Source organism: Dipodomys spectabilis, unplaced genomic scaffold (assembly GCF_019054845.1).
Source record: "Dipodomys spectabilis isolate Male_0828 unplaced genomic scaffold, ASM1905484v1 ptg000108l, whole genome shotgun sequence".
Taxonomy (NCBI): domain Eukaryota; kingdom Metazoa; phylum Chordata; class Mammalia; order Rodentia; family Heteromyidae; genus Dipodomys; species Dipodomys spectabilis.
The window spans coordinates 18675583-18702808 of NW_024870785.1; the positions used below are offsets into that span (position 1 = coordinate 18675583).

Consider the following 27226-nt stretch of genomic DNA (forward strand, 5'->3'; position numbering starts at 1 on the left):
TTTATTAGTAGTGGCAAATCAAGCTGGAGGAAGAATAGGGAAGAAAAGTCCCAGTTGGTACTACTACTTGGTGAAAAAACTACTCAGTCATTTATTAACTGAAATATTTATTGAAGGCAAATTATGAATTTAGTACTTTTCTTCAATGGTGAGCAGAAGACTGACGGTCTTACACTCAGGGTTCTTGCTATCCAGTTGAGAAAACAGATGTTAATCACATAGTCAAATACACTGGAGAAGGAAAATGACACAGGATATGCTGAGGGTCTGTTGGATGAAAGCCATGATGCAAAAAAGGTAGAGTAGTAGGCCACAGAGTGTGGAAAAGTAGACAAGGGTTAGGTACACTTTTTTTGCTTTTGGTTGTTTCTTTTGAGACAGAGGCTTACTGTGTAGTGTAGGCGGCCTAGAACTTTGAATCCTTCTGCCTCCTGCATGTACTGCCAAACCAGGCAGGGTTAGTTAAATATCTTTAAGGATGCATGTGAATTAGACTCTTTATGGCTGGTGTAGATATTAAGAATTTTCTTTTGTTTCCGTGGCTTTACTATAGTAGTCCTTATGTCAGATATCTGAAAGGGGAGATGAAGTCTAGAATATGAAAAGGTAATTCCTTATATTTTCTGAAAAATGCTGAGTTTTCCCTCAACCTGTGAACTGGTCTTTTTTTTTTTTTTTTTGGCAGTTGTGGGGCTTGAACTCTGGGCTTGGGCATTGTCCCTGTGCTCTTTAGCTCAAGATGAGTGGTCTCCCACTTGAGCCACAGCACTACTTCCAGTTTTCTGGTGGTTAATTGGAGATAAAAGTCTTACAGACTTTCTTGCCCAGCCCCGCTTTGAACTGTGATCCTCAGATCTCAGCCTCCTGAGTAGCTAGGATTACAGGCATGAACCACCGGTGCCTGTTGAGATATAGAAAAGCTAATGCTTTGACAGAACAGGCAGGTTTCTTAGATCTGTTGATTCTTAGGTATCACCACTATTAGGGGGCGTTACCTGCTAGGCAGGTGTTCCACCACCTGAACTACATCCCCATCCTCCCCCTATTCACCTTTTTCTCCTGAAAATTTTTCTTTTTGTTAATATTTAGAAAAACTGTACAAAGGCTGGGAAGGTGGCTCAGTAGTAGAGTGCTTGCTTTGCATGCATGAGGCCCTGGGTTCGATTCCACAGCACCACATAAGTAGAAAAAGCTGGAAGTGGCACTATGGCTCAAGTGGTAGAGCGCTAGCCTTGAGGTGAAGAGCTGAGGGACAGTGCCCAGGCCCAGAGTCCAGGTCCCATGACCGACAAGGAAAAAAAAAATGTACAAGTTTGCCTTTGTGGGGGCTGGGAAGTTGGCTCAGTGGTAGAGCGCTTGCCTTGAATGCCTGAGGCCCTGGGTTCGATTCCTCAGCACCACATGAGCAAAAAGAAAAAAGCCGGAAGTGGTGCTGTGGCTCAAGTGGTAGGGCACTAGCCTTGAGCTGAAGAGCTGAGGGACAGTGCCCAGGCCCAGAGTTCAGGCCCCAGGACCGGACCGAAAAAAAAAAAAAATAGTTTGCCTTTGGGGATAACAATTAAATTATGGAGGGCTATGTAACCCTCCAGTTAGAAGAGGAAGAGGTGTAACAGTTTTTAAAAAGTTGTTTACTTTAGAAAATCATTACCTTTTGCTTCTCAGCCCACTTAGAACACCTATCTTAGTAGCTTTTGTAGGGGATCGGTTTCACCAAGGAAGTCCCTGTAGAATTGGGACTGAATTATTTACTGATTCAGTATGCTGTCTAACTAGAACAGAACAGTTTTGATAAACACCAAGGATCTAAACCTGAGCCCTGTTGAGAAGCCTTGTACTAGTGGAAATGTCAGTTGCTCTTGTGAAATGAAACAGGTCAAGTCTCATAATCCTTGCCTGAAAGTAGCAGCCTTTAAGGACCATACAACTATTATTCATGAGCTGCTGTTTATGAGGATGTGGAGACAGAGATGCTACAATGTTACTCCTCTGTCTTATGTGACACATGCATGGTCAGATGAACCAGGCTGAATTGGACTTGTTCTCAAATTGGCCGTTATTTTATTCTTTATCTAATCTCATTGGCAATATAGGCAGAGAGCTATGGTACTTGAAGAGATGACACAGTTCCTTTGTTACTGTAATTAATGTAATAAATTAAGGGAGAGGCCCAAAGGGAAGTTGATTGTTTCTTGTTAGAGCCCTAGGTGGAAACCCAATTGATTAGTGAGCTGCCAGGAAGTGTGGCAGGTTGAGAGGGAGATGCCTGTTCTTCCAGCTGGCTAAGCTGAGAGTCACTGAGGATGGTTTACATGTTGTACTACTTCACCTGAGGCTACTGAAGTATAAAGAGATTTCAGAGCAGCATCTGGAATTCAGAGGGGATGATACAATGTGAAATTTTGCTGTCTCCCATTGATTTATTTACAGTACTTCTAGGGCATCAAACTCCTGTTGAATTTAACATAATTTAGATTTGAAGACCTGTCCTGGCAGTGGGATGTGCAACCTAGGGAGATTGGAAGAATTGATAAGGAGGAGCTAGTCTAGAAGTTAAAACCTTGAGCCTTGAGCTGGGAATGTGGCTTAGTGGCAGAGTGCTTGCCTAGCCTGCATGAAGCCCTGGGTTCCATTCTTCAGTACCACATAAACAGAAAAGGCAGCAAGTGGTGCTGTGGCTCAAGTGCTGCGGCTCAAGAGTGTTAGCCTTGAGCAAAAGAAGCTCTGGGACAGTGCCCAGGCCCTGAGTTCAAGCCCCAGGACTGGCAAAAACAAAATAACAGCAACAAGAACTTAAGTATGACATTTTTATTGTTTATATTTATTTGTTTGTTTATTTTGCAGTACTGGAGTGGGCAGTTGAACCCAGGGTCTTATGCAGCTAAACAAATATTCTGTCACTTAACTATACATACCTCTATCCTACCCCTGGGAGATTTTTGAAGCAATATGTAATCTTTCTGTCAATCTATATTTTATTTATTTTTGTTGGCTTGAACTCTGGGCCTGGGTGCTGTCCCTGAGCTCTTCAGTTCAAGGCTAGCACTCTACCACTTAAGCCACAGAGACACTACCAGTTTTCTGGTGGTTAATTGGAGATAAGAGTCTCACGGACTTCTTGCCCGGGCTGGCTTTGAACCATGATCCTTAGATCTCAGCTTCCTGAATAGCTAGGATTGCAGGCATGAGCCACCGGCACCCAGCCCTTGTCAGTCACTAGAGTAAGATTTTATGAACCACATCTGAATAGGAATAGTCTAAGGCTATATCATTGAGTTCAGAGAAAGGATTACTATTTCCTTTCATACTTTAGATGGCTGTCAGTACAATATGCAATTTCTTCTTTTTTTTTTTAAATTAGGTCTGATTCTGGTGGCTAACACTGGTGATCGTAGCTACTCAGGAGGCTGAGATCTGAGGATCACAGTTTGAGGTAGCCCAAGCAGCAAAATCTGTGAGTCTCTTATCTCCAATTAACTACCAAAAAACCCCAAACGACAAAAACAGAAGTAGAGCTGTGGCTCAAGTGGTAGAGCATTAACCTTGAGCACAAAAGCTCAGGGACAGTGCCTAGCACCAGCAAAAAACAAAAAAATCTGTGTCTGTGTCTATGTCTATATCTGGGTGTAAGCATGTATGCATACACTTAGACTGAGGCTTGAACTCAGGGTCTAGATGTTGTCCCTGAGCTTTTGTGCTCAGGGGTAGTGCTTTGTATCACTTGAGCCGCAACTGCACTTCTAACTTTTTGCTGCTTAATTGGAAATAAGAGTCTCACAAACTTTCCTGACCAGCTGGCTTTGAACTGAAGATTATAGGTGTGATCTACTGGTGTTTGGTTTTACTTTTCTTTATACTTGTAACAAGTACAACTTAAACAGCCCTCTTTTAGTTCAGATACCACAACATATAACTATTTAGCTCATTGTATATTTTTTGTAGCTTTAGAATATGCTTATAACATGTCAGATTCTCCCTCTGTTATAATGAGAAAAATAATGTTTAATAGAGAAACTTGATTAATGTATAGAAATTTGAATCCAGAAATTACATCTCTTAATTCTGACTTAATGTTCTCTTTACTATGTAAATTTTCTTAGAGTTGAGTATAGGGTATTTTGTCCCCCTTCGACATGTGGCCTTTGGAAGGAAATGTCTATGTAAATAGTCCTAACATCTATATTTTATGCATGTGACCTGAGTTTTGCAACCAGATTATATATACTTACACGTAATTGTCTCTTGCTCAGGCCAAAGCCATTTAAGAAGATTTACCAAAACCTGTAAGAAGAGAAGACAGATAATTTACAGTACAGTAGCATTGCATACCATATTTGTTGCTTAGATTGGATGGTCTTTGGGTAGTTACCAATTAAAGGAACTATCTCTTTGAGACCTTCTATGATGGATATATATGTCTATCTGGTTGGAAAGACAACTGCTAGTTTCATTGTTATGCTTGAGTATAAGTAGGGCCCCATGACTGATTTTGCCCTTTGAGTAGGGGCAAGGCAGAGAATTCCTTATTTTCACTTAACCTTCTAGAAGAGAGGCATTTGTGATAGATGACTGAAAAAGGCCATTAGTAATCTGAAATATGTAATTTATAAATGTGGGCCTAGTAGTCCATGAACTGAATTTAGGTTCCACAGAGTTAACTGAGATCTGAACTTTAGTTGTTATGGTGTAGTATTTTTGAACATTCATGCTTTGGGTGAGTACAGAGTATGGAGCACAGTTGTCATGACCTGTTGTGGTCCCTTGGCCAAATTCAGAGAGGAGTGCCTTGGTGATGAGGTGCAGGAACAAAGCACAAATAGGACTGACACTTTATAGTGGACAAGTGATTCTGAAGTCTGGAGGATGACTTCTAAATAGGGAAGAGGTGCACAATTAAACAGAAAGAAGAAAAGAGTCTTTAAAGGGGTGTATTCAAACTGTAAGTGCCTTGTAAGAGTCTCTGTAAGAAATTGGTTGTCCTGATTCTGCACTTCCCCCATTTATGGAAGCAAGAGATCACTGCTTTTCATTTCCAGCTAGTGTATTAGTTATCTTACCTCCTGAGGTTGAGCATCTCTACAATGACCTGTCAGAGAGTTGATTGCTGTAGGGAACACAGGGGAAGTGGTTTGGCTGCCATAGCCAGGCTGATTAAAGAATCTGTGGCAATTTTATAGTTTATCCCACCAAAGTTATAGACTGCTTAGTCTGGAATAGGGGTTTCTGCCAAGTCATGTGGTTAAAAAGTTTTATATATATACATATGTATGTATATACATACATATGTATATATACATTTATACATACATACATAAAAGGGTTTTTATATACACACATATATACATATATGTATATATATATGTATAGCTTTAAAAAATAGGACAAGGGCTGGGAATGTGGCTTAGTGGTAGAGTGCTTTCCTGGCAAGCAGGAAGCCCTGAGTTCAATTCTTCAGTACCACATAAACAAAAAGCAGCAAGTGGTGCTGTGGCTCAAGTGGTAAAGTGCTGGCCTTAAGCAAAAGAAGCTCAGGGACAGTGCCCAGGACCTGAGTTCAAGCCCCAGGACTGGAAAAAAAATAATAGGACAAGAGTTCTCTAAAAGCGTATCACCACTAGATACATTTTATTTGTATCATGGCTGCAGAGATTTGAAGTAGTTTTCTAGTAAAGAAAGAACTTTTTGATAGGTACACTAATAATAGAATGCTAGGTTTGAAAAAGGTGGTAAGCATATCAAGATAAATCCTATAACACAGGAATCTTATGCATTTATTTGACAAGTGACTTTGTCTTTGTATTTCAGTAATAGACATGATTTTATTAAACATTATGGGTCATTGTTGGAAGTCTTAGGTTACTAAATTTTTTCTTTTTCTTTTTTTTTTTTTGGGGTCCGGTTATGGGGCCTGAACTCTGGGACTGGGCGCTGTCCCTCAACTCTTCAGCCCAAGGCTAGCACTTTACCACTTGAGCCACAGCACCACTTCCGGCTTTTTTCTTTGTGCTTATATGGTGCTGAGGAATTGAACTCAGGGCCTCAGGCTTGCAAGGCAAGCGCTCTACCACTGAGCCACCTTCCCAGCCCCAATTTTTCCTGAGTTGAACTTCTTTCTGTAACTTCTACTCCCTGATAGTTTAGACTTTCATTATTATAGAATAACTTTCTTCCGTATTGCGGCCATTATCTATTTGAAGTTATCCAACCTATCTCCCTCTTTTTTTTATTTTTTGTCAGTTGTGAGGCTTAAACTCTGGGCTTGAGCACTGTCCCTGCGCTCTTCAGCTCAAGACAAGCACTCTACAACTTGAGCCACAGTGCCACTTCCAGTTTTCTAGTGGTTTATTGGAACTAAAAGTCTCACGGACTTTCCCACTCAGGCTAGCTTTGAACCAGATCTCAGCCTCCTGAGTAGCTAGGATTACAGGCGTGAGCCACAGACACCTGGCCCTATCTCCCTTTAGTGTTCTCCTTTCCTGTCTAAACATTTCTAGTTTCTGAGACCATTCCTCTTATAAAATGGCCTCCCAGTCTTTTTCCATACTATACTCTCTAGGACACTTTTTTTTTTGCTGGTCCTGGGGCTTATACTCAGGGCTGAGGCTCTGTCCCTAAGCCTCTCTGTATTCTACCAATTGAGCCACAGCACCACTTCTAGCTTTGTCTGAGTAGTTTATTGGAGATAAGAATCTCACGGACTTTCCTGTTCCAGGTGGCTTTGAACCGTGATCCTCAGATCTCAGCCTCCTGAGTAACTAGGATTTAACAGGCATGAACCATTGGTGCCTAGCTTCCAGGACACTCTTGTTTGGTGAATTTTTACTTAAGATATGGATGCTGGATCTGAGCACAGGCTATCAGGTATTCTTTTTTTGTCTCCAACTCCCTTTTTAGAAAAAGCACAATTTGTGTGTGTATATGCACACGTGTGTATGTGTACGTGTATGCATGAGCATGCGCACGCACTGGTCCTGGGGCTTGAACTCAGGATCTTAGCACTGTCCCTGAAGTTTCTCACTCAAGGTTAGTGCTCTGCCACTTGAGCCACAGCTTTACTTCTGGCTTTTTGATGATTAATTGGAAATAAGAGTCTCAAAGACTGCCCTGCCCAGTCTACTTTGAACTGTGATCCTCAGATTTCCTCCTCCTGACTAGGGTTACAGGCAATATGAAGTTATTTTAATAGCTTAATTACATGCTGATCATAGTACAGATCTGGAGGATACTTAGAATAGTATGGATTGTGCACTAAACCTAGACATAATTGCAGATATTACAGAGGTGACTTGGGGAAGAACTATATACAGTTTAACATTTCTGTCTTAGAAATGCTTTAAGCCACTCAATTATTTTCAATACCATACTGTACTTCCTAATTCATGTTTTATTTGTTGTTGTATTCCTAGCATCTAGTTCAATTCCTGTCACATAGTACACAATAAATTTTTAAAATTCAAATGGCTTCTTTGTGGGGGTTGGGTGGGGATACTAGGGCTTGAACTTATAGCCAGGATACTGTCCCTTAGCTTTTTCTGCTCAAGGCTGGCATTCTACCACTTGAGGCACAGCTCCATTTTGTTAGTTAATTGACATTTTGGTACTTAACTGGAGGAAAGAGTCTCACGTACTTTCCTGCCTGGACTTTTCCTGCCAGGGCTGGCTTCAAACTGTGATTCTCAGATTTCAGTCTCCTGACTAGCTAGCATTAAAGGTATGAGGTGCCCCCCCGCCCTTCAAATGGTCACTCTTGGAATCCAGGTGTTCTTGGCTTCTAATTGAGAATTCCAAACAATTCATTGTAAATTTAAGAATCTTGACCATCCTGGCTCTTCAGGGATTATGTTTCCTTATTTTTGTGGGTAATGTTTTATTTTTCTTTCTCACCAGTACTGGGACTTGAAGTCAAGGCTTTGAACACATATTTGGCTTTTTCACTCTTGACTGATGCTATGCCCCTTGAGTCACACTCCACTTTGGCCTTTTGCTGATTAATTGGAGAATCTTGCCCATTTGTCAGTCTGGGCTGTCTTCAAATCTCCATTCTCAGATCTCAGCCTCCTGACTCAAGGCATGAACCATCCAAGCCTGGCAATGTTTTATGTTTTTATTTTATTTTTTTTTCATTGTCCCTACATCTTGTCTCTCCCACCCCTCCCCCCAACTTCTTACTCATCCTGTAAGGAAGATCTAGGTAGATTTCACATTTGCTAATAAATGGTAGTTGATTGTTCCATTGACAGTAAGCTTTGTATTGAGCTTTGGGTGTATTTTATTCTCAGATCTACACTAACTTACAAATTAATGTGCATACTTTCCTCTCTTAAATCCCAATTGTTAGCAAGGCATTCATTTGTTCACTTCTACTCTCCTTGCCCCAGCACTCTGGTTTATTGACACTATTCGGAGGGAGTAGGTGAAAAAGCACAATTTGTCTTGTCTGTTGTACCTGTAGCAATTACCTGTTAGCCACTTGGCAGGATACATTTTGACACCACTAGTTTGTTCTTTCAACTCAATTATCTTACAGAAGTTTATTTTCTAAATGAGTGTAGAAAGATAATATACAAAGGTATTAGTAAAACTGAAACTCTTAGGCTTTATCTTGGATGCAATATGCTTTATCTTGGATGCTGTTTGTTGACTGTCAAGTTTTTCTTTCTCTCTGGCCAGTCCTGAGGCTTAAGCTCTGGGCCTGGGTGCAGTCCCTGAACTCTTGCCCTAAGCTCCTTTTGCTTAAGGCCAGCATTGTACCACTTTAGCCACAATATCACTTACTTCCGGCTTTTTCTGTGATTAATTGGAGTCTCTGGGTCTTTCCTCTCCAGGCTGACTTCAAACTGCAATTCTCAGCCTCCTGAGAAGCTAGGATTGTAGGTTTGAGCCACTGGCCACCTGGCTGTCAGGTTTTTCAGGCAGTATGCTTCCTAAGCCTTATGACTCAGGAGCCAGGCCGTATTAATACTCCCTTGTCTCCTTTTTTTTTTTGGTTGGTTATGGGCCCTGAACTCTGAGTCTGGGCGCTGTCCCTCAGCTCTTCAGCTCAAGGCTAGTGCTCTACCACTTGAGCCACAGGGCCACTTCCAGCTGTTTCTGCTTATGTGGTGCTAAGGAATAGAACCCAGGGCCTCATGCATGCAAGGCAAGCACTCTACCACTGAGCCAGCTTCCCAGCCCTTTGCCTCCTTTGTAAGCCAATCCCTGTTCCATGTGATGGAGTCCTGATATTTGTATAGTGCCATCAATTTTATTTATATATGAAAGTGGAGAATTATCCTACATCCTGGTGGTAGGTTTTTGTGGTTGTCTGTTTTTTTGGTTTTGGTTTTGGATTTTTTTTGGTCAGTCATGGGGCTTGAACTCTGTGCTGGGCACTGTTCTTCAGCTCTTCAGCTCAATGCTAGCACTCTACCACTTGAGCCACAGTACCACTTCTGGTTTTCTGGTGGTTTATTAGAGATAAGAGTCTCATGGACTTTTCTGCCTGGGCTGGCTTTGAACTACAATCCTCAGATCTCAGCCTCTTGAGTAGCTAGGATTATAGGTGAGAGCCACCGATGCCCAGAGTTCTGTTTTTTTGATAGGGTAATCTTTTTTTTTCCTCTATCATTAAAGTTTTAGTGGAAGGTGAAAAAAGGTTGAACCCTGCCTTATTTGTACCCTGGAGTTGATAAGTCAAGTAGGTATATAACTTCTGGCCTTAAGAGATAAGTGAGTCTGAGAATTATTTCTCTAGTTTCTGCCTTTGCCCCTGTCCTGAAATGGATTTTCACCAGTTCTTCTTGCTTTTCTCTTTAACTTAATCATAAAGCTTTAACTTAATCATAAAGCTTTTCTCCTCAATGTAAGAATATCAGAGTTTATACCATTTTTAACAGGGGAATGTTCTATTAGTAGAGAGCTATTGAAGCTTTTGCTAGGTCACATTCTGACTCTCTGATAATTCCAGAAGCAGGGCAAAGGGAGTTGTGAGCAAACTTGCACTGTAGTTAGAATCTGCTATATGCCAGGGTTTCTCCTGACTGAACTAGGATTATCAGCTAGTAGAGATAATAGAAATCAAAGTTTTCAGGATGGGGAAACTAACTTTCAAGGACTCCTAGTTGAAACTGACCACCCAAATCTCTGGGCATTTGGAACCATTGTACCCTCCCCTGGGGAGATGGTGTGGGAATTAATTTTTCCCTGGATCCAATGTGACTATGTTAAAAATACAGTTGAACCTGTTTGTCTTGTCCACTGTGAGGTGCCAGCCACAGAGGAAGAAGAGTCTGTTTTGTGTGGGAGTTTATTTCAGGCTATCTTCTTGCCTGTATTGTTTCCTTTAACAGCTTTTTAAATTTTCTTTTTCCAGCAATGATGTTGTCCGCTGGGCATGTACTGACCAAGGTGGCAGGTCTGAGAACATAGCTGAAGCTGAAAATAGGAAAGCTGGGGGCAAGGAAGAGCCTTGAATCTTGAGGTGGGACGTTGACTCTAAGATGTCCTTGAGCAGTGGAGCCTCCGGAGGGAAAGGAGTGGATGCAAACCCGGTTGAGACATACGACAGTGGGGATGAATGGGACATTGGAGTAGGGAATCTCATCATTGACCTGGACGCCGATCTGGAAAAGGACCAGCAGAAACTGGAAATGTCAGGCTCAAAGGAGGTGGGGATACCGGCTCCCAATGCTGTGGCCACACTACCAGACAACATCAAGTTTGTGACCCCAGTGCCAGGTCCTCAAGGGAAGGAAGGCAAATCAAAATCCAAAAGGAATAAGAGTGGCAAAGACACTAGCAAACCCACTCCAGGGACTTCCTTGTTCACTCCAAGTGAGGGGGCAGCTAGCAAGAAAGAGGTGCAGGGACGCTCAGGAGATGGTGCCAATGCAGGAGGCCTGGTTGCTACTATTGCTCCCAAGGGCGCAGAGAAGGCGGCTAAGACATCCCGCAGTGTAGCCGGCTCCAAAAAGGAAAAGGAGAACAGCTCTTCTAAGAGCAAGAAGGAGAGAAGCGAAGGAGTGGGGACTTGTTCAGAAAAGGATTCTGGGGTCCTCCAGCCAGTTTCTTTGGGAGGACGGGGTGGTCAGTATGATGCAAGTGCAGGGGTGGATACAGGAGCTGTGGAGCCGCTTGGGAGTATAGCTATTGAGCCTGGAGCAGCGCTCAATCCTTTGGGAGCTAAACCGGAGCAAGAGGAAGGGGAGAATGAGTGTCGCCCGCTAAAGAAAGTCAAGTCTGAAAAGGTAAGAGGTGGCCAGATCTGGCTGCCCACTGCCAGTCAGAACTGCCCTGGACCAACTGCCAAATACTGTGCACACTGTGGGAGGCTCATTACTTTGTGGGTAATGACCAGTTATAAGGTCAGAGCAGCTGGTAATGATAATGTAGTTTTGTTCCAAATTAGAGGATTCCCTACAGACTCATTTGCAGCAAGCCTGGACATTTTGGCATAGGATATCCCTTGTTGGGGGCAGCTACTTGGTAGAATGAATGTTCTTCTACCTTGTTATTGACCCACCTTAGACACTTACTGCCAGAGGCTGGCATAGTTTCCAGCTTGGCTGACATTTTGTCATCAGAATTACAAGAGTTGATAAGTTTAATTGGCTTTTTTTTTTTGATACATGTGTAAGTTGAGTGCTGTTCTTCTTGGGATAAATGATACTGCTGTGTATCTAGCAGAAAAAAGGGTTAATTTTCATGGCATATTAACCAAGTGTTTATTGGTGGCTACCAAAGAGCAAAGGGATATGGTTTCAGGGCTGGTAAACAAGGGGTAGGAGGTACTAACTATAATGTGAAGTACTCAGGTTATAGTTTCTTCTGTGACTATGAAAATTTGGCCTAGAAAGATTCTTTGGCCCATGAAAGTGTAGCTCTTTGCCAGCTATCTCCTGCAACTGTTGGAAATCAAAGTCTCCTGGTGGTTTTATAGCTGCCAAATAGTGTAATGATGCCCTGTCTTCTGCTTGACTAAGGAAGGGTTGGTGCCTGTAGCCCCAGGAAAGGTTAGGACCAAGTCCCTCTGGGAAGATAATCTTCATTGATGTCTCAGGAAATGGAACTCACCAGGCTTTAGCAGAGTAGGTATGAGTCTCGGGTCAGCTCAGGTTGCCTTAAATTCAACAGCTTATGATTTCCTCCAAAGCAGCTGGCCCTGTGATGAACTGTTTAGTGGCTCTTGATTTTTCTGCTCTGCTCACCCTGTGTTTAGCTGATCTTAGCAGATGTAGTCAGAATAAATTGATTTCTCTGTAATTACATCAGCTGCAGCAGGGAATACTTATTTCCATATGTAAGTGTTAATAAATAAAGGCTGTATGTGTATGTTGGGGTGGTGGTACCCTCTCAGTGCCTAGATTTTAGCAGTAGCTCATGCTTTCATTGCTGTAGGTATTTTGGTCTTTGCCTCTGGCACATCTGTAGCTTTTAGCAACATCTGGGCATCTCTGGTAACGGGGCTGTGAATTTCTTGCACTAATAACACAATGGCTCATTCCCCTTCACCAGTGGCAGCTGCCAGAGAGGCTGTCTGTGTTTCGGTGGCAGATGCTGTAGTCCACCTCAGTAGAGTCAGGTTCCAGCTGGTTACTGGCATGGTTCATTCTGTGCTGGCTGTGATTTGCCATTTTCTCTGGGGTGCAGATGGATAATACTCTTTTAAAGAGGCCTAGGAGTACCAGGAGTTCTTGCTTCTGTTCCAGATTCATTAGATTGTTCCCTACATCTGGCTTCCGGAAACTTTTGCCATATATTTATGTTCATAATCATTGTTCTTCCTGTGCTAAAAAGCACATCAGATGGTAGTCTTCAATTTTTTCTCCTTTAGACTACTTAGGTTGTAATCTTCTAAACCCAGTTGCAGTCTGTGGGTGAAAGGATTAGCTTTAGCTTAGCTTCATATTGGATTTAAGTCTAAATGTCCACGATTATCTCAGAGAAGCAAATGGAACCTATTTTTTCTCCCATAGATGCAGTGACTGGTTAGGTAGCTGCCCTTCACATTATAAGTGAGATGCAGAACACTTAGCTCAGAATACACTTTAGTGCTGGGAAGTTTTGCCTCTTAGTCATGTAGCTTTGCTTTAAGTTTGACCTACTGGAAAGACAAAGCTATAGGTTTAGATGCTGGAAAGACAGAAAACAAAGTAATAAAAGGAGAGATAAAAGGTAGACAAAATATCTGGCAAGTAAGTTAAGAAGCAGAAAATTTTATATGCAGTTAGGTGTTACTATAAGTAAGAGCCTGATTTTCCTTAATTCCTTCCCTGTACTCAGTCCCTTTGGACACACTGATTCTAGGGTGCATTACCATATTGTCTTATATTTAAGTAAATGTTTGGAAGTTGCTAGGAGATGAAAATACTGTGCAGGGAAAAAACATTTGTGGAATGGAAGGGAGAGCAAGAGGTAAGATGAAAGGAAGAGGACTGTGTGGGGGGGGGGGATGTAGCTCAGTGCTAGAATCTTGCTTAGCATGTATGAGGCCTTCAATGCCCAGCAAAACCTCCCCCTTCCCCCATAAAAAAAAAAAGAAAAAGGAAAAAGGAGACTTACAGTGGAGCTGTAGCTTTTGAGAAAAAAGGGCTCCCCCAGAGCCCCAGATATTGTACATAGTAGGTTCTTAGTGTTGATGATTAGTATTAATAGTTTTATAAGCAAAGTCTTTGAAAAATCTTAAAATTTTTCTCTGAAATGTAGGCTTGCCTGTGGCCTAACTGGTTTGGAATGTTCCTTTGCAAGGACAACCCACAGAACCAGAACAGCAAAACAGATGTTTTGATGCAATCTGGAATTGTATACTCTAAACTAGGAACTCATTAAGAGGAGAACCTCATAAAATTCGAAACGTGTCTTATGAAGAGTGCCCCCAACCCTCCCTTGCAAATAGGGAACAGGACTTGTTAAAAGTTGAGCACTAGCTAATGAGGGAAATTTGAATATTCAAATTATGTATCTCAGGCGCCTTCTCTTTCATCACGGTAAGCATCTCAGGCTGTGTGGCTGAGGAAATTTTCTGTCAAGCTGAGGATGTGGATTTCTCTTCATGGAATCCACTTTAATTCTACCACACTTCTCTGGCAGGGCTCACTGCTGTTTCTGAGTTCTAGGGAAGACCAGAGATGGCTCTTAGCAACTGTTCCTGCCCTGAATTGTTGAACACTCCTGCCTCATACTTTCTGCCAAGTGAAGAAATGGGGGAGGGGATGTTCGGAGAGGAATAAACAAGACAGAACACTCAGGCTCCTGCCTGCTCCCTTGCCTTTGGTTTGATTGATAGGTTGTTAAGTTAGGGATAGAAGGAGAAAGGAGAAAGGAAGGCATCTGTCTTGAGTCTCCCAAGCATAGTGCTTTTTGTTGTTGATCTGGCAGGCAAGAAAAAAATGGAATTTACAAACCACAGACTGCAGTGATCTATCTGTGCTGAGTCTGTCAAGGCATCTATCCAGGAGTTTAAGGAAAGAAACCATTTTATTTTTTGCCCCAAATCATATAAGGGAGGTGCTAGTGGCTAAAGGGTCTAGAATGTTGCCACCCAGAATGTGCCCTACTCTCATCTTAATAGCTGTTTTTCATTTCACAAGATAAGAATACCGCACTGTTGTTTCCATTGTTGGAAATCAGCTTCTGCTACTGTCAAGATACTACATGTATTTACATCTCTCCGCCCCCATTAGTTTAGGATGCAAAGAAAACAATGAAGTGTGCTCTTCGGTCTTTTTCTTTTTGATCATGTGTGCTATCATATCTGTGTCTTAGGAGCATCTTCTTTTGCCCTTGGTTTTTATATTCTTGGCCCAGTTTATGCTTTTCAGATGATTTCTTTTGTGTTGTAATCCTTGATTGCCCAAGCAAGGTCAAGTCTTTTTTATTCTTTCTGATCCAAGGCTTTCTTAACACCTTCCTGCTTCACTGGCTGTTCTTGCTCAGCTATTGATGGCACTGCAGTCAGCCTTGCCTCCTGAAGCCAGATGCCCTCAAGCATTTTCCTTCTTGGAAAATAAAGACGTTACTATTTATATGGGGACAGACTTACATTCTCTTAACTCTAAGCTTAATTTATTTTTTCATTCTTTAGCTGTTTTCCTTCTAGGTGCTGTAATTCTAGGAGGGCCTAGAAAATCATTACCATGTTCAGTTTCCACATTTTATACAAAAAGAAGCTAAGGCTGGGGGGTCATGTGATTTGCTCAGCATCAAATAGACAGTGGGAAAGCTGAGCATAGAAAAGTCAGGATTTTGTTTTGTTTTTTTGCCAGACCTGGAACTTGTACTCAGGTCCTGGGTACTGTCCCTGGGCTTCTTTTTGCTCAAGGCTAGCACTCTGACATTTGAGCCACAATGCCACTTCTGGCTTTTTCTGCTTATGTGGTACTGAGGAATTGAACCCGGGGCTTCCTGCATGGTAGGCCAGCAGTCTACCATTAAGCCACATTCCCAGCCCCCGAAAAGTCAGGAATTTGGATACCAAATTTTTTTTTTTTGGGGGGGGGGGGTCTGGTTGTGGGGCCTGAACTCTGGGCCTGGTTACTGTCCCTCAGCTCTTCAGCTCAAAGCTAGCACTCTACCACTTGAACCACAGCGCCACTTCCAGCTTTTTTTTCTGCTTATGTGGTGCTGAGGAATCGAACCCAGGGCCTCAAGCATGCAAGGCAAGTGCTCTACCACTGAGCCACCTTCCCAGCCCTTGGATACCAAATTCTTATGGCATTTTGTTACTCTGTATTTTTTGAAGTCTTTGTCACAAGGGATCCTTACATGTCCCACTTTAAAAACTACCATGGAAACATTGAATCTGAATGCCCATCTATCTTCAGACTGCTTGTTTTTGTGCCTATCCTGGAGCTTGAACTCAAGGCCTGGGCACTGTCCCTACCTTAAGACTACTTAAACTAGCTGGGCACCAGTGGCTAATGCCTATAATGCTAGCTACTCGGGAAACAGAGATCTGAGTATCATGGTTCAAACCCAGCCTAGGCATGAAAGTCTGAGAAACTCTTATCCCCAATTAAAAGTCATAAATGGCACTGTGGTTCAAAGTGGTAAAACACTAATCTTGAGCACAAAAGCTCAGAGACAGTCCCCAGGCCCCGAGTTTAAGCCCCAGAACCAGCACCAAAAAACCAAAACCAAAACAAAAAACTACTTACAATTTGTTTTTCTAGTGACTTTAGTGTTAACACTCATAAACAAATATACTTTGAGTATGTATGCGTATATATATGTATATATTCGTGTGTGTGTGTGTGTGTGTGTGTGTGGTAGTATTGGAGTTTGAATTCCAGGCTTCATACTTGATAGACAAGCATTGTATCCTAAGCCATGAGTCTAGCCTTGTTTTTTGTTTTTTTGTTTTGTCGGTCATAAGTCTTGAACTCTGGGACTGGCTGCTGTCCCTCAGCTCAAAGCTCAAAGCTAGCTCTCTACCACTTGAGCCACAGCGCCACTTCCAGTTTTCTGGTGGTTTATTGGAGATAAGAGTCTCACAGACTTTCCTGCCTGGGCTGGTTTTGAACTGTGAACCGTGATCATCAGATCATCAGCCTCCTGAGTAGCTAGGATTACAGGTGTGAGCCACTGGTACCTGGATGTTGGGTTGTGTTTTTTTTTTTTTTTTTCTGTGGCGGGGGGTGGGAGGAGGGGGGGAGGAGATGGAATCTAATGAAATTTTCTGCCAGGGACTTTGGACATTGATCCTTCAGATCTCCATTTCCTGAATAGCTAGGATTGCATATTTGAGCCACCAAAGCTCAGCTTGGGAGAGTGATGGTATTTGCAAAGAATAACCATTTATTCTGTTAGTGAAGAATTTGTCTTGTATACAGAGAAGGAAAGTTGTTTTTAAACTGTTTATGTGCACTTGATTTGTTAAAGGATGTATATATGTGTGTGTAGGATTATATTTCATTCAGCCAAACTTTTGTTATACTCACTAAGGCACTGCTCAGTCCTTTTATTAAATTGGTATATAATAATTGCGTGTTGATGAAGTATGGTGATAATTTGATGCATATATACAATGAAATGATCAAAGAGAATAATTCCTATTTTTATTTCCTTAAACATTTATTATTGGGAACCTTTGGACTCTAATAGTTTTTTTTTTTTATAAAATATGTAATTGTTGTGAACTGTAGTAATTCTACTGCATTAGAACTTACTCCTTCTACATAACTGTAGGAGTTATATATAACTATCACATATTTTTTTTTTTTTTTTTTGGTCGGTCATGGGGCTTGAACTCTGGGCCTGGGCGCTGTCCCTCAGCTCTTCAGCTCAAGGTTAGCCCTCTACCACTTGAGCCACAGCACCACTTCCAGCTTTTTCTGCTTATGTGATGCTGAAGAATCGAACCCAGGGCCTCATGCATGCAAGGCAAGCACTCTACCACTGAGCCACCTTCCCAGCCCTATTTTTATTTTTTTAGTTGTGGGTCTTGTACTCAACCTCCTTGATGTCTCTCAGCTCTTTTTTTTTTTTTTTGTTGGTCGTGGTACTTGAATGCTGGGCCTGGGCACTATCCCTCAGCTCTTCAGTTGAAGGCGAATGCTCTACCACTTGAGCCATAGCACCACTTCTGGTTTTCTGGTGGTCTATTGGAAATAAGAGTCTCATGGACGTTCCTGTCTGGGCTGGTTTTGAACCATGATCCTCAAATCTCAGAGGCCTCCTGAGTAGCTAGAATTATAGGCTTGAGCCACCAGCGCGTGGCTCTCTGAATTCTTTTTTTTTTTTTTGGGGGGTCCAGTCGTGGGTCCTGAACTCTGGGCCTGGGCGCTGTCCCTCAGCTCTTCAGCTCAACACTAGCATTCTACCACTTGAGCCACAGCGCCACTTCTGGCTTTTTTCTTTTTTGCTTATGTGGTGCTGAAGAATCGAACCCAGGGCCTCAGGCATGCAAGGCATGTTGTCTACCACTGAGCCACCTTCCCAGCCCTCTCTGAATTCTTTTGTTTCACGGCTAGCTCTCTACCACTTTGAGCCACAGTACCACTTAGGGTTTCTGGTGGTAAATTGGAGATAAAAGTGTTACAGACTTTCCTGCCTGGGCTGGTTTTGAACTGTGATCCTCAGATCTGCTAAATAAGTTCTAGGGATAAGAGCCCTGAAAAGTGTACATAAGGTTTATATATAAGTCTCTGCAGATAATTTTTTTTTCTTTTTGGTCAGTTGTGAGGCTTGAACTCCAGACCTGGCCGCTGTCCCTCAACTCTCAAAGCCACCAGCACCCAGCTTCTACAGCTAATTTCTATATATTAAAGTTTGAGAACCTTTGTGAGTTAGATTCTCTGTAAAAAGGTAGATATTGGGAGTCTCTTTTACTTTTAAATATAAACCTTTTTAGCTCTAGTTTCATGTATTTTCTTACATTTGATTTAGTTGTCAAGAATGGCCAGGTACCAATGGCTCACGCCTGTAATCCTAGCTAGTCAGGAACCGTGATCTGAGGATCACGGTTCAAAGCCAGCCTGGGCAGGAAAGTGTGTAAGACTCTTCTCTCCAATAAACAACCAGAAAACCAGAAGTGGTGCTGTGGTTCAAGTGGTAGAGCGCTAGCCTTGAGCTGAAGAGTTAAGGGACATGCAGCACCCAGGCCCAGAGTTCAAGCCCCATGACCGACCCTCCCCCAAAAATGAGCGTACTCTGACCAGGAACTGTGGCTCAAACCTATACTGTAATCTTAGGTACTCTGGAGGCTGAGATCTGATGATCAGATTTCAAAGCTAGCCCAGGAAGAAAAAGTCCCAGTTACTCTTATCTTCAATTAACTGGCAAAAGCTGGCACTAGAGGTGTGGCTCAAGTGGTAGATTATCAGCCATGAGCAGAAAAAGAAGCAAGAATATGAGAACCTGAGTTATGCCCCAGGACTGGCACACAAACAAAAAAGTAGAGTGTATCTATAGCCATACTTCTTGGATTTGTAACCAGCTCTTCCACTTTTTTGAGTGATCTTGGCCAGGTTACCTAACTATCTGCCTTAAGTTTTCTTATTCTCAAAAGGAAATAATAGTATGTGCATAAGGTTGTTGCAAGATTAAATTAGTAAATTCAGATACAATCTTGCTGCCTAGTATTAGGAAGCGTTTGGAAAATGATAGCATGTACAATTTATGTGTAATAGGTCTCAATTGGAGGCAATAATGACAATAATGAAATAGAACAACTTTCTACGATATAGGAAGCTTATCTAGTATGAGCAGGTAAGCATGTTGACTATGACTTTCAGCACTAACCTCAAAAGGGGTCTCAATCATAGGCTGGAAATTTGCATGCTAGTGCTAATGTACTCAAGGTCTTGGTATTTATAGTTGAAGGTAGGGAGGGCACAGGACAGGAGACCAAAATTGGCTTTGGGGGATATTGAGGTGCCTCATTGAATTTCAGATTTCTTATGAATTGAGTTTCTTTTTTGGACATATCCCCCTAGACTGGGGTTGAGTATATTGGATGGGTGTTGCTGTGGGTTTGCCATCATATGCAATTTTCCTGGATGCTTGAAAAGCAGTGTTTTTGTTTCTACACAAGAGAGCATGGAAAAATCTAAGTCCTAGTCTTTAATTTTCCTCTCCCAGTGTGAACTTGTATTTCTGCCATTTGGGTATAAGAGCTTTTACCATCAGAGCTTATCCAGGATGGCAGCAGGGCTCGGGTTTTCAGGCTGGAGATGGCAGTAACGCACACAGCTGAGATCCTGCCACTGCTGATTGTCTGAGCTCTTCTCTCTGTGGTTTTCACTCTTTAAGCCATGCTTGAGTAACCTGCCTCCAGAGCTGCTGACAGGGCTGTGTTCAGAGGCCTTGGAAATTACACTGTTTATTTCCTTATCATCCCCTGACCTGCAGTGCAGAGCCTTCTGGTGCAGGAACAAGGCAGAAAAAAATCCAGACGGCTCCTAGCCAGCATGTGTCAAGAGCTACAAAGAAGGAAATTGGACTTACTCACTTAAAGTCCATGGGGTTAGGCTTTGATTTTTGGTTCCTGCAGCGAGTTATTTATATGTGTGAGCATGTTTTATCTCTATGTATTTGTATAGAACGAGTCTATGCATGGTAAAGCTTTAGAGGAAGAGCATCTGAAGTAGAGAGCAGAGGGAAGATTGCTTTTCTCTTCATTTAATTTCCCAGTTGTGCCATCGGGATGAGCTTGGAGGCATTAGCATCAGGAAGGTGCCAGACCATATTAATATTTTAAAATATATTTCTCTTGGTACAGTTTAGTCATGGTTGAGAGCACCCACACAAGAAGTTTCTCTGGCTGGCTGAGGAGACATTTTTAACAAATCCTTTTCCCTGCAGTTGTTTGTCCTAGATGACATTGGCATAATTAATACTTAAGCTACCTAAGAAAGGATAGACTGTGGATGAACTATGGATACAACAAATCGTTCTTTTAAGATGAAAGAGAAAGACAATTTAGAGAATTTTTATAGTTTTTACTTATAGGATGAAATTTTTGTATTTTAAGGCCTATCTTCATTTTTGGGGGTTGGTACTACAAAACAATCTACTTAATACCTGGCACTGGTAGCTTACACCTCTAAGTCCCAGCTACTCGGGAGGTTGAAATCTGAGGAATGAGGTTTGAAGCCAGCCTGGGCAGAAAAGTCTGTGAGACTCCAATTAACCAGCAAAATGCCAGAAGTGGAGCTTTGAGGTGCAAGGTCACTGCAATTAAAGAGAAAAATATCCCTTAGAGACTTTGAATAGTTTACCTCCTGAAATCTTTAGACAAACATTAATTTATTATAGTTAATATCCCAACTCCTACTGATTTCCAGGAAGGCTTGAGGGAGGGATTGATTCAGAGCATTTATAGTCATTGAGGTTTGGGTTTTTATTGGTTGGTTAGCTGACTGGCTGATTGGTTTAGATTTTTTTTTTTTAGATTCCTTTTTATAGATAGCAGGCTGATATCAGTTGGAAAAGCCATGGCTCCTGCTTAACTAGTTTCTATTAAGATTTTTGTGTGTGTTTAACTAGCTCCTTCTGATTTATTTTCCTAAGGTTTGAAATGGAGATAACACGATTATTTTAGTTAGAAAGTATGTGTCTTTTTCTGCTAGTCATGCAAAGTGTATACTTTTTAGCCTTTTGAGGGATTAGCACTGGTCTACTAAACAATCAGGAAAAGAATGAGGATTGAAATACTTTTTTGTGAATTTATCACTAGCTTCAGGAGCGGGTAAAAAAAAAAAGACAGTTTGGGCCTGGGTTCTGGCCCTCTCAGCTCAAGGCTCAAGGCCCAAGGCTCACACTCTTCCACTTGAGCCCCAGCGTCACTTCTGGCTTTTTCTGCTTCTGTGGTGCTGAGGAACCGAACCCAGGGCCTCATGCGTGCAAGGCAAGCATTCTACCACTGAGCCACCTTCCCATCCCCCAAAAGGCAGTTTTTACTAGGCAGATACTCTATCCCTTGATGCACACCTCTAGCTCCTTTTTTGTACTGATTATTATTAATTTTTTTGGGAGGGTCCAGTCGTGGGGCCTGAACTCTGGGCCTGGGCGCTGTTCCTCAGCTCTTCAGCTCAAGGCTAGCGCTCTACCACTTGAGCCACAGCACCACTTCCAGCTTTTTTTCTTTTTGCTTATGTGGTACTGAGGAATCGAACCCAGGGCTTCATGCATGCAAGGCAAGTGCTCTGCCCCTGTACTGATTATTTTAATATGTTCTCACTTTTTACCCAAGCCTATGCTGCCTAGACAGTGATTCTCTATTTTTCAATTGGGATGACAGGTACATACCAGTATACCCAGCTTCTGTTGAGAAGAGAGTCTTATACCTTTTTTTTTTTTTTTTTTTTGGGGGGGGGGGTGTCTGGCCCAGCTTACAACTATAGTCCTTTTTTTTTTTTTTTTTTTTTTTTTGGTCAGTTGTCGGTGTTGGTCTCACAGCCTGGGTGCTGTCCCTGAGCCTCTTTGTGTTCAAGACTTGCTAGTATTCTACCACTTGAGACACAGCGCCACTTCTAGATTTTGAGTGGTTTATAGGAGTCTCATGGCGATTTTTCTGCCTGGGCTGGCTTTGAACTGCCATCGTTAGTTCCTGAGTAGCTGGGTTTACAGGTGTGAGCCACTGGTACCCAGCCTGCAAGCCTCTTAATTTCACCATTCCACCACTTCTGGCTGTTGGTTGAGAAGAAGTCTTGTGAACTTTTTTTTTGCCAGTCCTGGGGCTTGAACTCAGGGCCTAGGCATTGTCCCTGACCTACTTTTGCTCAAGGCTAGCGCTCTACCACTTGAGCCACAGCGTCACTTCCGGCTTTTTTCTTTTTGCTTATGTGGTGCTGAGGAATCAAACCCAGGGCCTCATGCATGCAAGGCAAGCGCTCTACCACTGAGCCACCTTCCCAGTCCTGGATGCTACATCTTAAAGGCTTTTAACTGTAAACATTTCAATAATTCTCCTAATTAAGAAGAAATTGAGAACTCAGGTTACTATAGTAGTACTCCTAAATGACTAACCCCAACACAAGCATCCTGTAGATTTTAGAAAGGACAGCTGGAGGAGAATCTTCAGCATGCTTTAAGATACTTATGACATCTAAAATGTAGTGCATAGCTCCATCTGGAAATGGCAAAAAACAGACAATTTCATTTGCTGGCTCATTCTGTGTACTTGGAAGGCAGAGAGGACAGAGATTCAAGGTCAACCTACATAAAAAGCTCACCAGAGGCTGGAAATGTGGCTTAGTGATAAAGTGCTTGCCTAGCATGCATGAAGCACTGGGTTCAATTCCTCAGCACCACATACACAGAAAAAGCCAGACCCCAAAAAAAAAAAAAAAAGATGTAGCATCCATATCAACATTAATGTTTCAGTTTCAAAAGAGTGTCTTAGAACTGGGGAGGGGAGCAAATTTGAAGAAAATTCTTAAGAATATATGTATTTGCCATATATTGGCATTGTGATTTTGTAGATATAGATTAATAGGAGCAAATCAAAATTTACTATTTTTTTTTCTTTGTGGGTCAGTCCTGGTGCTTGAACTCTGAGCCTGGGCACTGTCCCTGAGCTCTTCAGCTCAAGGTGAGTGCTGTACCACTTGAGCCACAGCACCACTTCAGGTTTTCTGGTGGTTAATTGGAGATAAGTCTCATGTACTTTCCTGCCCAGGCTGGCTTTGAACTGCAACCCTCAGATTTCAGCCTCCTGAGTGAGTAGCTAGGATTACAGGCGTGAGACACTGGCACTCAGCTTACTACTAATTTTAAAAATAGGATCTTTTTTCATTAGTTTGTTGAACCTATTTCTGTCCTTATTGAACAAAAGTATTAATAATTTGCTGGAAGGTTATAATATTTTCAAAATAAATGAATGCTGATATGCATAAAAGGTCTTGTTCTTCAGTTTGCTTCTGGACACATTCAATTAAACATGCTTTTTAGGAAAAGAAAACATTACCTCACAGACATAGTAGAAATCTCTTGTGCTTTAGTTTTTTTGTTTTTTTTTTTTGAAATCCAATAGAGAATGTTTTGAGGTACAAAATATTTCTGGCTTGGGGCTGGGAAGGTAGCTCAGTGGTAGAGCGCTTGCCTTGCATGCATGAGGCCCTGGGTTCAATTCCTCAGCACCACATAAGCAAAAAGAAAAAAGCCGGAAGTGGTGCTGTGGCTCAAGTGGTAGAGTGCTAGCTTTGAGCTGAAGAGCTGAGGGACAGCACCCAGGCCCAGAGTTCAGGCCCCACGACCGGTCCCCCCCCCCAAAAAAAAAATTTCTGGCTTGTATTAAAGTCTCTTACTTAAAAAAAATTTACTAGAACCCTAATTGTTATCAGAGAAGAACACATACTTGAATGTGAACTGATTTTAAATAATTTTGTAGAATGGTGTACTTAGCGTAAACTAATGTCCTCACATAGCCGGGGGGGCTGGTGGCTCACACCTGTAATCCTAGCTCCTCAGGAGGCTGAGATCTGAGGATCACGGTTCAATGCCAACCCGGGCAGGAAAGTCCGTCAGACTCTTATCTCCAATAAACCACTAGAAAACCGGAAGTGGCACTGTGGCTCAAGTGGTAGAGCGCTCGCCTTGAGCTGAAGAGTGCAGGGACAGCGCCTAAGCCCAGAGTTCAAGCCCCACAACCGACCAAAAAAAAAAAACCCAAAAAACTAATGTCCTCACATAATGAAATTTAAAGTATGAGATTTAGTAGTAGAACATGTATTACCTATACACAGATTTATACTACTCTGTTCTTCAGATTAATTTTTTAAAGACTTTGAAGTAGCTCAAATACAAATACCACTGAGTAGGAGGACAAAAATTGGCAAATGTGAGGGAAAAGTCCTCATACAGTGACTACACATTTCTATATACTATATTACACCAGATCTTAATTCCTTCACTATGCAAATTTCTAAACATCTGGTAGAGTGTCTGTTTTAGATAAAATATGCCATAAGGCATTTTTCATTTTGATTATACATATGCACTTGGATGAAGAATATAGGGATTTTGAAGTCAAACAAGCTGATTGCTTATTAAAATTTCAGAAAGAGGCTAGGAAATGCTTTCCCTTTTGTTTTTCTCCTCTCTCTCCCTCCCTCTCACTTCTTCCTCCTTCCCCCCTGCCCTACTTCTCCCCTTCCCACCCTCCCCCCAGCTTGGAGTCAGAACCTGGGTGTTATCTCTGAGCTTTGGTGCTCTACCACTTGATCCTCAGCTCCATTTATGGCTCTTTGGTGGTTAATTGGAGCTCAGAGTCCTACAGACTTCCTGCTTAGGCTGGCTTCACACCTTAATTCTCAGATCTCAGCCTCTTGAGAATGAGCCTTAAGCACCTGTCTTCTTTCCTATCTCTTACAGAAATCAAGAACTACCTCCGAAGTACTGAAATGACAGGTTAGAGGCTAACAATCTAGCTCAATTTTTTTTTTCTAGTATTGAGATACACTATTATTTCTTCAGTAGCAGTCTCATTTAAAACTTAGTTTAGGGGCTGTGAATGTGGCCTAGTGGTAGAGTGCTTGCCTAGCATGCATGAAGCCCTGGGTTCGATTCCTCAGTACCATATAAACATAAAAAGCTGGAAGTGACGCTATGGCTCATGTGGTAGAATGCTAGGCTTGAGCAAATGAAGCTCAGGGACAGTGCCCAGGCCCTGAGTTGCAGCCCTAGGACTGGCAAAAGCAAACAAACAAACAAATAAAACTTAGTTTATATTGAAAAAAATTATATGGATAAAAAATAACTTTTATTGATGAAAAATATGACAGTGAGAGAGTAGCACCGTTGACTATTAGCAACTTATTTTTTTCTAAGAATTGAAATGTTAGGTAGGGAAATGCAAGGGACAAACTGCTGTAAAGCAGCCACTGGGACTCCTTGTGTTGGAAAGGAGGGAGACTTATTTGCAGTCTTAGCTATAGTTTGGGAGTGATGAGAACCGTAAAGGACACAGCAGGAGCTCATTTCCTCTGTACATTTTGGCTATTAGGCTGTGTGTGTGTGTGTATGTGTGTGTGTGTGTGTGTGTGTGTGTGTGTGTGTGTGTGTGTAAAATCAGTGAAGTTTGGGGCTTTGTAATTTTTTTGTTGTTGTGGAGGCATTTGTTATGTGTTACATGGTATTTAGCAGTCTCTACATTTTCATGCACTAAGTGCTAATAACATCCCCAACTTTTAAGTTGAGACAACCAGAAATGACCCACATTGTCCCTGGAGGGCAGAATCTCTGAGAACTAGTAGCTACAATATATTATTGTTGTTGTTATTTGTTTGTTTTTGTTAGGTGGGTTGTATGTATGTTTATGCCTGTGCCTGTCCTGGGGCTTGAATTCAGGATCTAAGTGCTGTCTCATAGTTTTTTTGCTTATGGCTAATGCTCTACCACTTGAACCACACCTTCAGTTGAACCACACCTTCAGTTCTGGCCTTTTCTTGGTTAACTGGAAATAATCACAGATTTTACTGCTGGGACTGGCCTTACATGATCTTCAGATCTCAGCCTTCTGAGTAGCAAGGATTACAGGTGTATGTCACTGGCACCCAGCTTGTAATACTTTTTTTTGATGAAGATAATTGTCTTCAGTTTATGAAAATGCAGAGGGCTACATAGATGATATATCTATTTTTCTGTTACAAATGTAATGTTTCCATAGAAAGTAGAAAATTAAAGGCAGTTGAAAATCAAGCTCTTTTTTACTTTTCATTCTCACTAAATCCCTAAAAAGCAAAGCTCATGGTATGATAAAAAGGTAGCAAAAAATAGTTTGATAATTTCACTTCAGTCTTTTTCAACCCCTATTTATAGTGTATATAATTCAGCCTAAGAAAATTTCTATTACAAGCTTTCAAAAATAGCTGGGCACCAGTGGCTCATGCCTATAATCCTAGCTACTCAGGAGGCTGAGATCTGAGGATCGCAGTTCAAAGCCAGCCCGGGCAGGAAAGTCCGTGAGACTCTAATCTCTAATAAACCACTAGAAAACTGGAAGTGGCGCTGTGGTTCAAGCGATAGAGCACTCTCCTTGAGCTGAAGAGCGCAGAGACAGCGTTCAAGCCCCACAACCAACCAAAAAAAAAAAAGATTTCAAAAATAACATGAATGTGAGCTGGGAAGGTGGCTCAGTGGTAGAGTGCTTGCCTTGCATGCATAAGGCCCTGGGTTGGATTCCTCAGCACCATATAAGCAGAAAAAGCTGGAAATGGTGCTGTGGCTCAAGTGGTAGAGCGCTAGCCTTGAGCTGAAAAGCTGAGGGACAGTGCCCAGACCCAGAGTTCAGGCCCCACGACCAACAACAACAACAAAAAATAACATGAATGTGAATTCAGATATGAATTATCAGCAAAACACTATCCTCCCGGTCTATGTGACTACAAAAGAAAGAGAATCAACTGGTTTTCATTGCTTCAGCTCTTACAACTCCCTTTATTGATGACCACTGGTTACTTCTAAAAGGATTTTACTTTTACCTTTTTTTTTTTTTTGCTCGGTCATGGGGCCTGAACTCTGGGCCAGCGTGCTGTCCCTCAGCTTGAGCCACAGCGCCACTTCTGGCTTTTTCTGCTTATGTGGTGCTGAGACATCAAACCCAGGGCCTCATGCATGCAAGGCAAGCACTCTACCACTGAGCCATCTTCCCAGCCATACTTTTACATTTAATATAAAACCTCTTAATTTATTTTTACATTGGTTGGTGTTGAGTCTTTCTATGTTAGATGACATTGACTGCTCCCTGAGAATACAGTTCACAGAGAAGTTTTGGACAGGGGCCAGGCTGAAAGCAATAGGTTAAGTAACC

The 27226-nt window shown here is 42.0% G+C and overlaps 1 protein-coding gene across 2 annotated transcripts in view; it reads left to right on the forward strand.

The window, feature by feature from the left end:
• The window catches only part of Znf609 (zinc finger protein 609), a 155390-nt gene that overhangs the window by 19789 nt on the left and 108375 nt on the right, over positions 1–27226 (forward strand). Inside the window, exon 2 of one of the 2 annotated variants that reach the window (XM_042687746.1) lies at positions 10349–11222. The exons of the other annotated variant lie outside the window; for it this stretch is intronic. Within the exon in view, the coding sequence (XP_042543680.1) occupies positions 10476–11222 (747 nt within the window). The 5' untranslated portion in view covers positions 10349–10475. The remainder of the gene's footprint in view (positions 1–10348; positions 11223–27226) is intronic. 2 annotated transcript variants of the gene reach the window in all.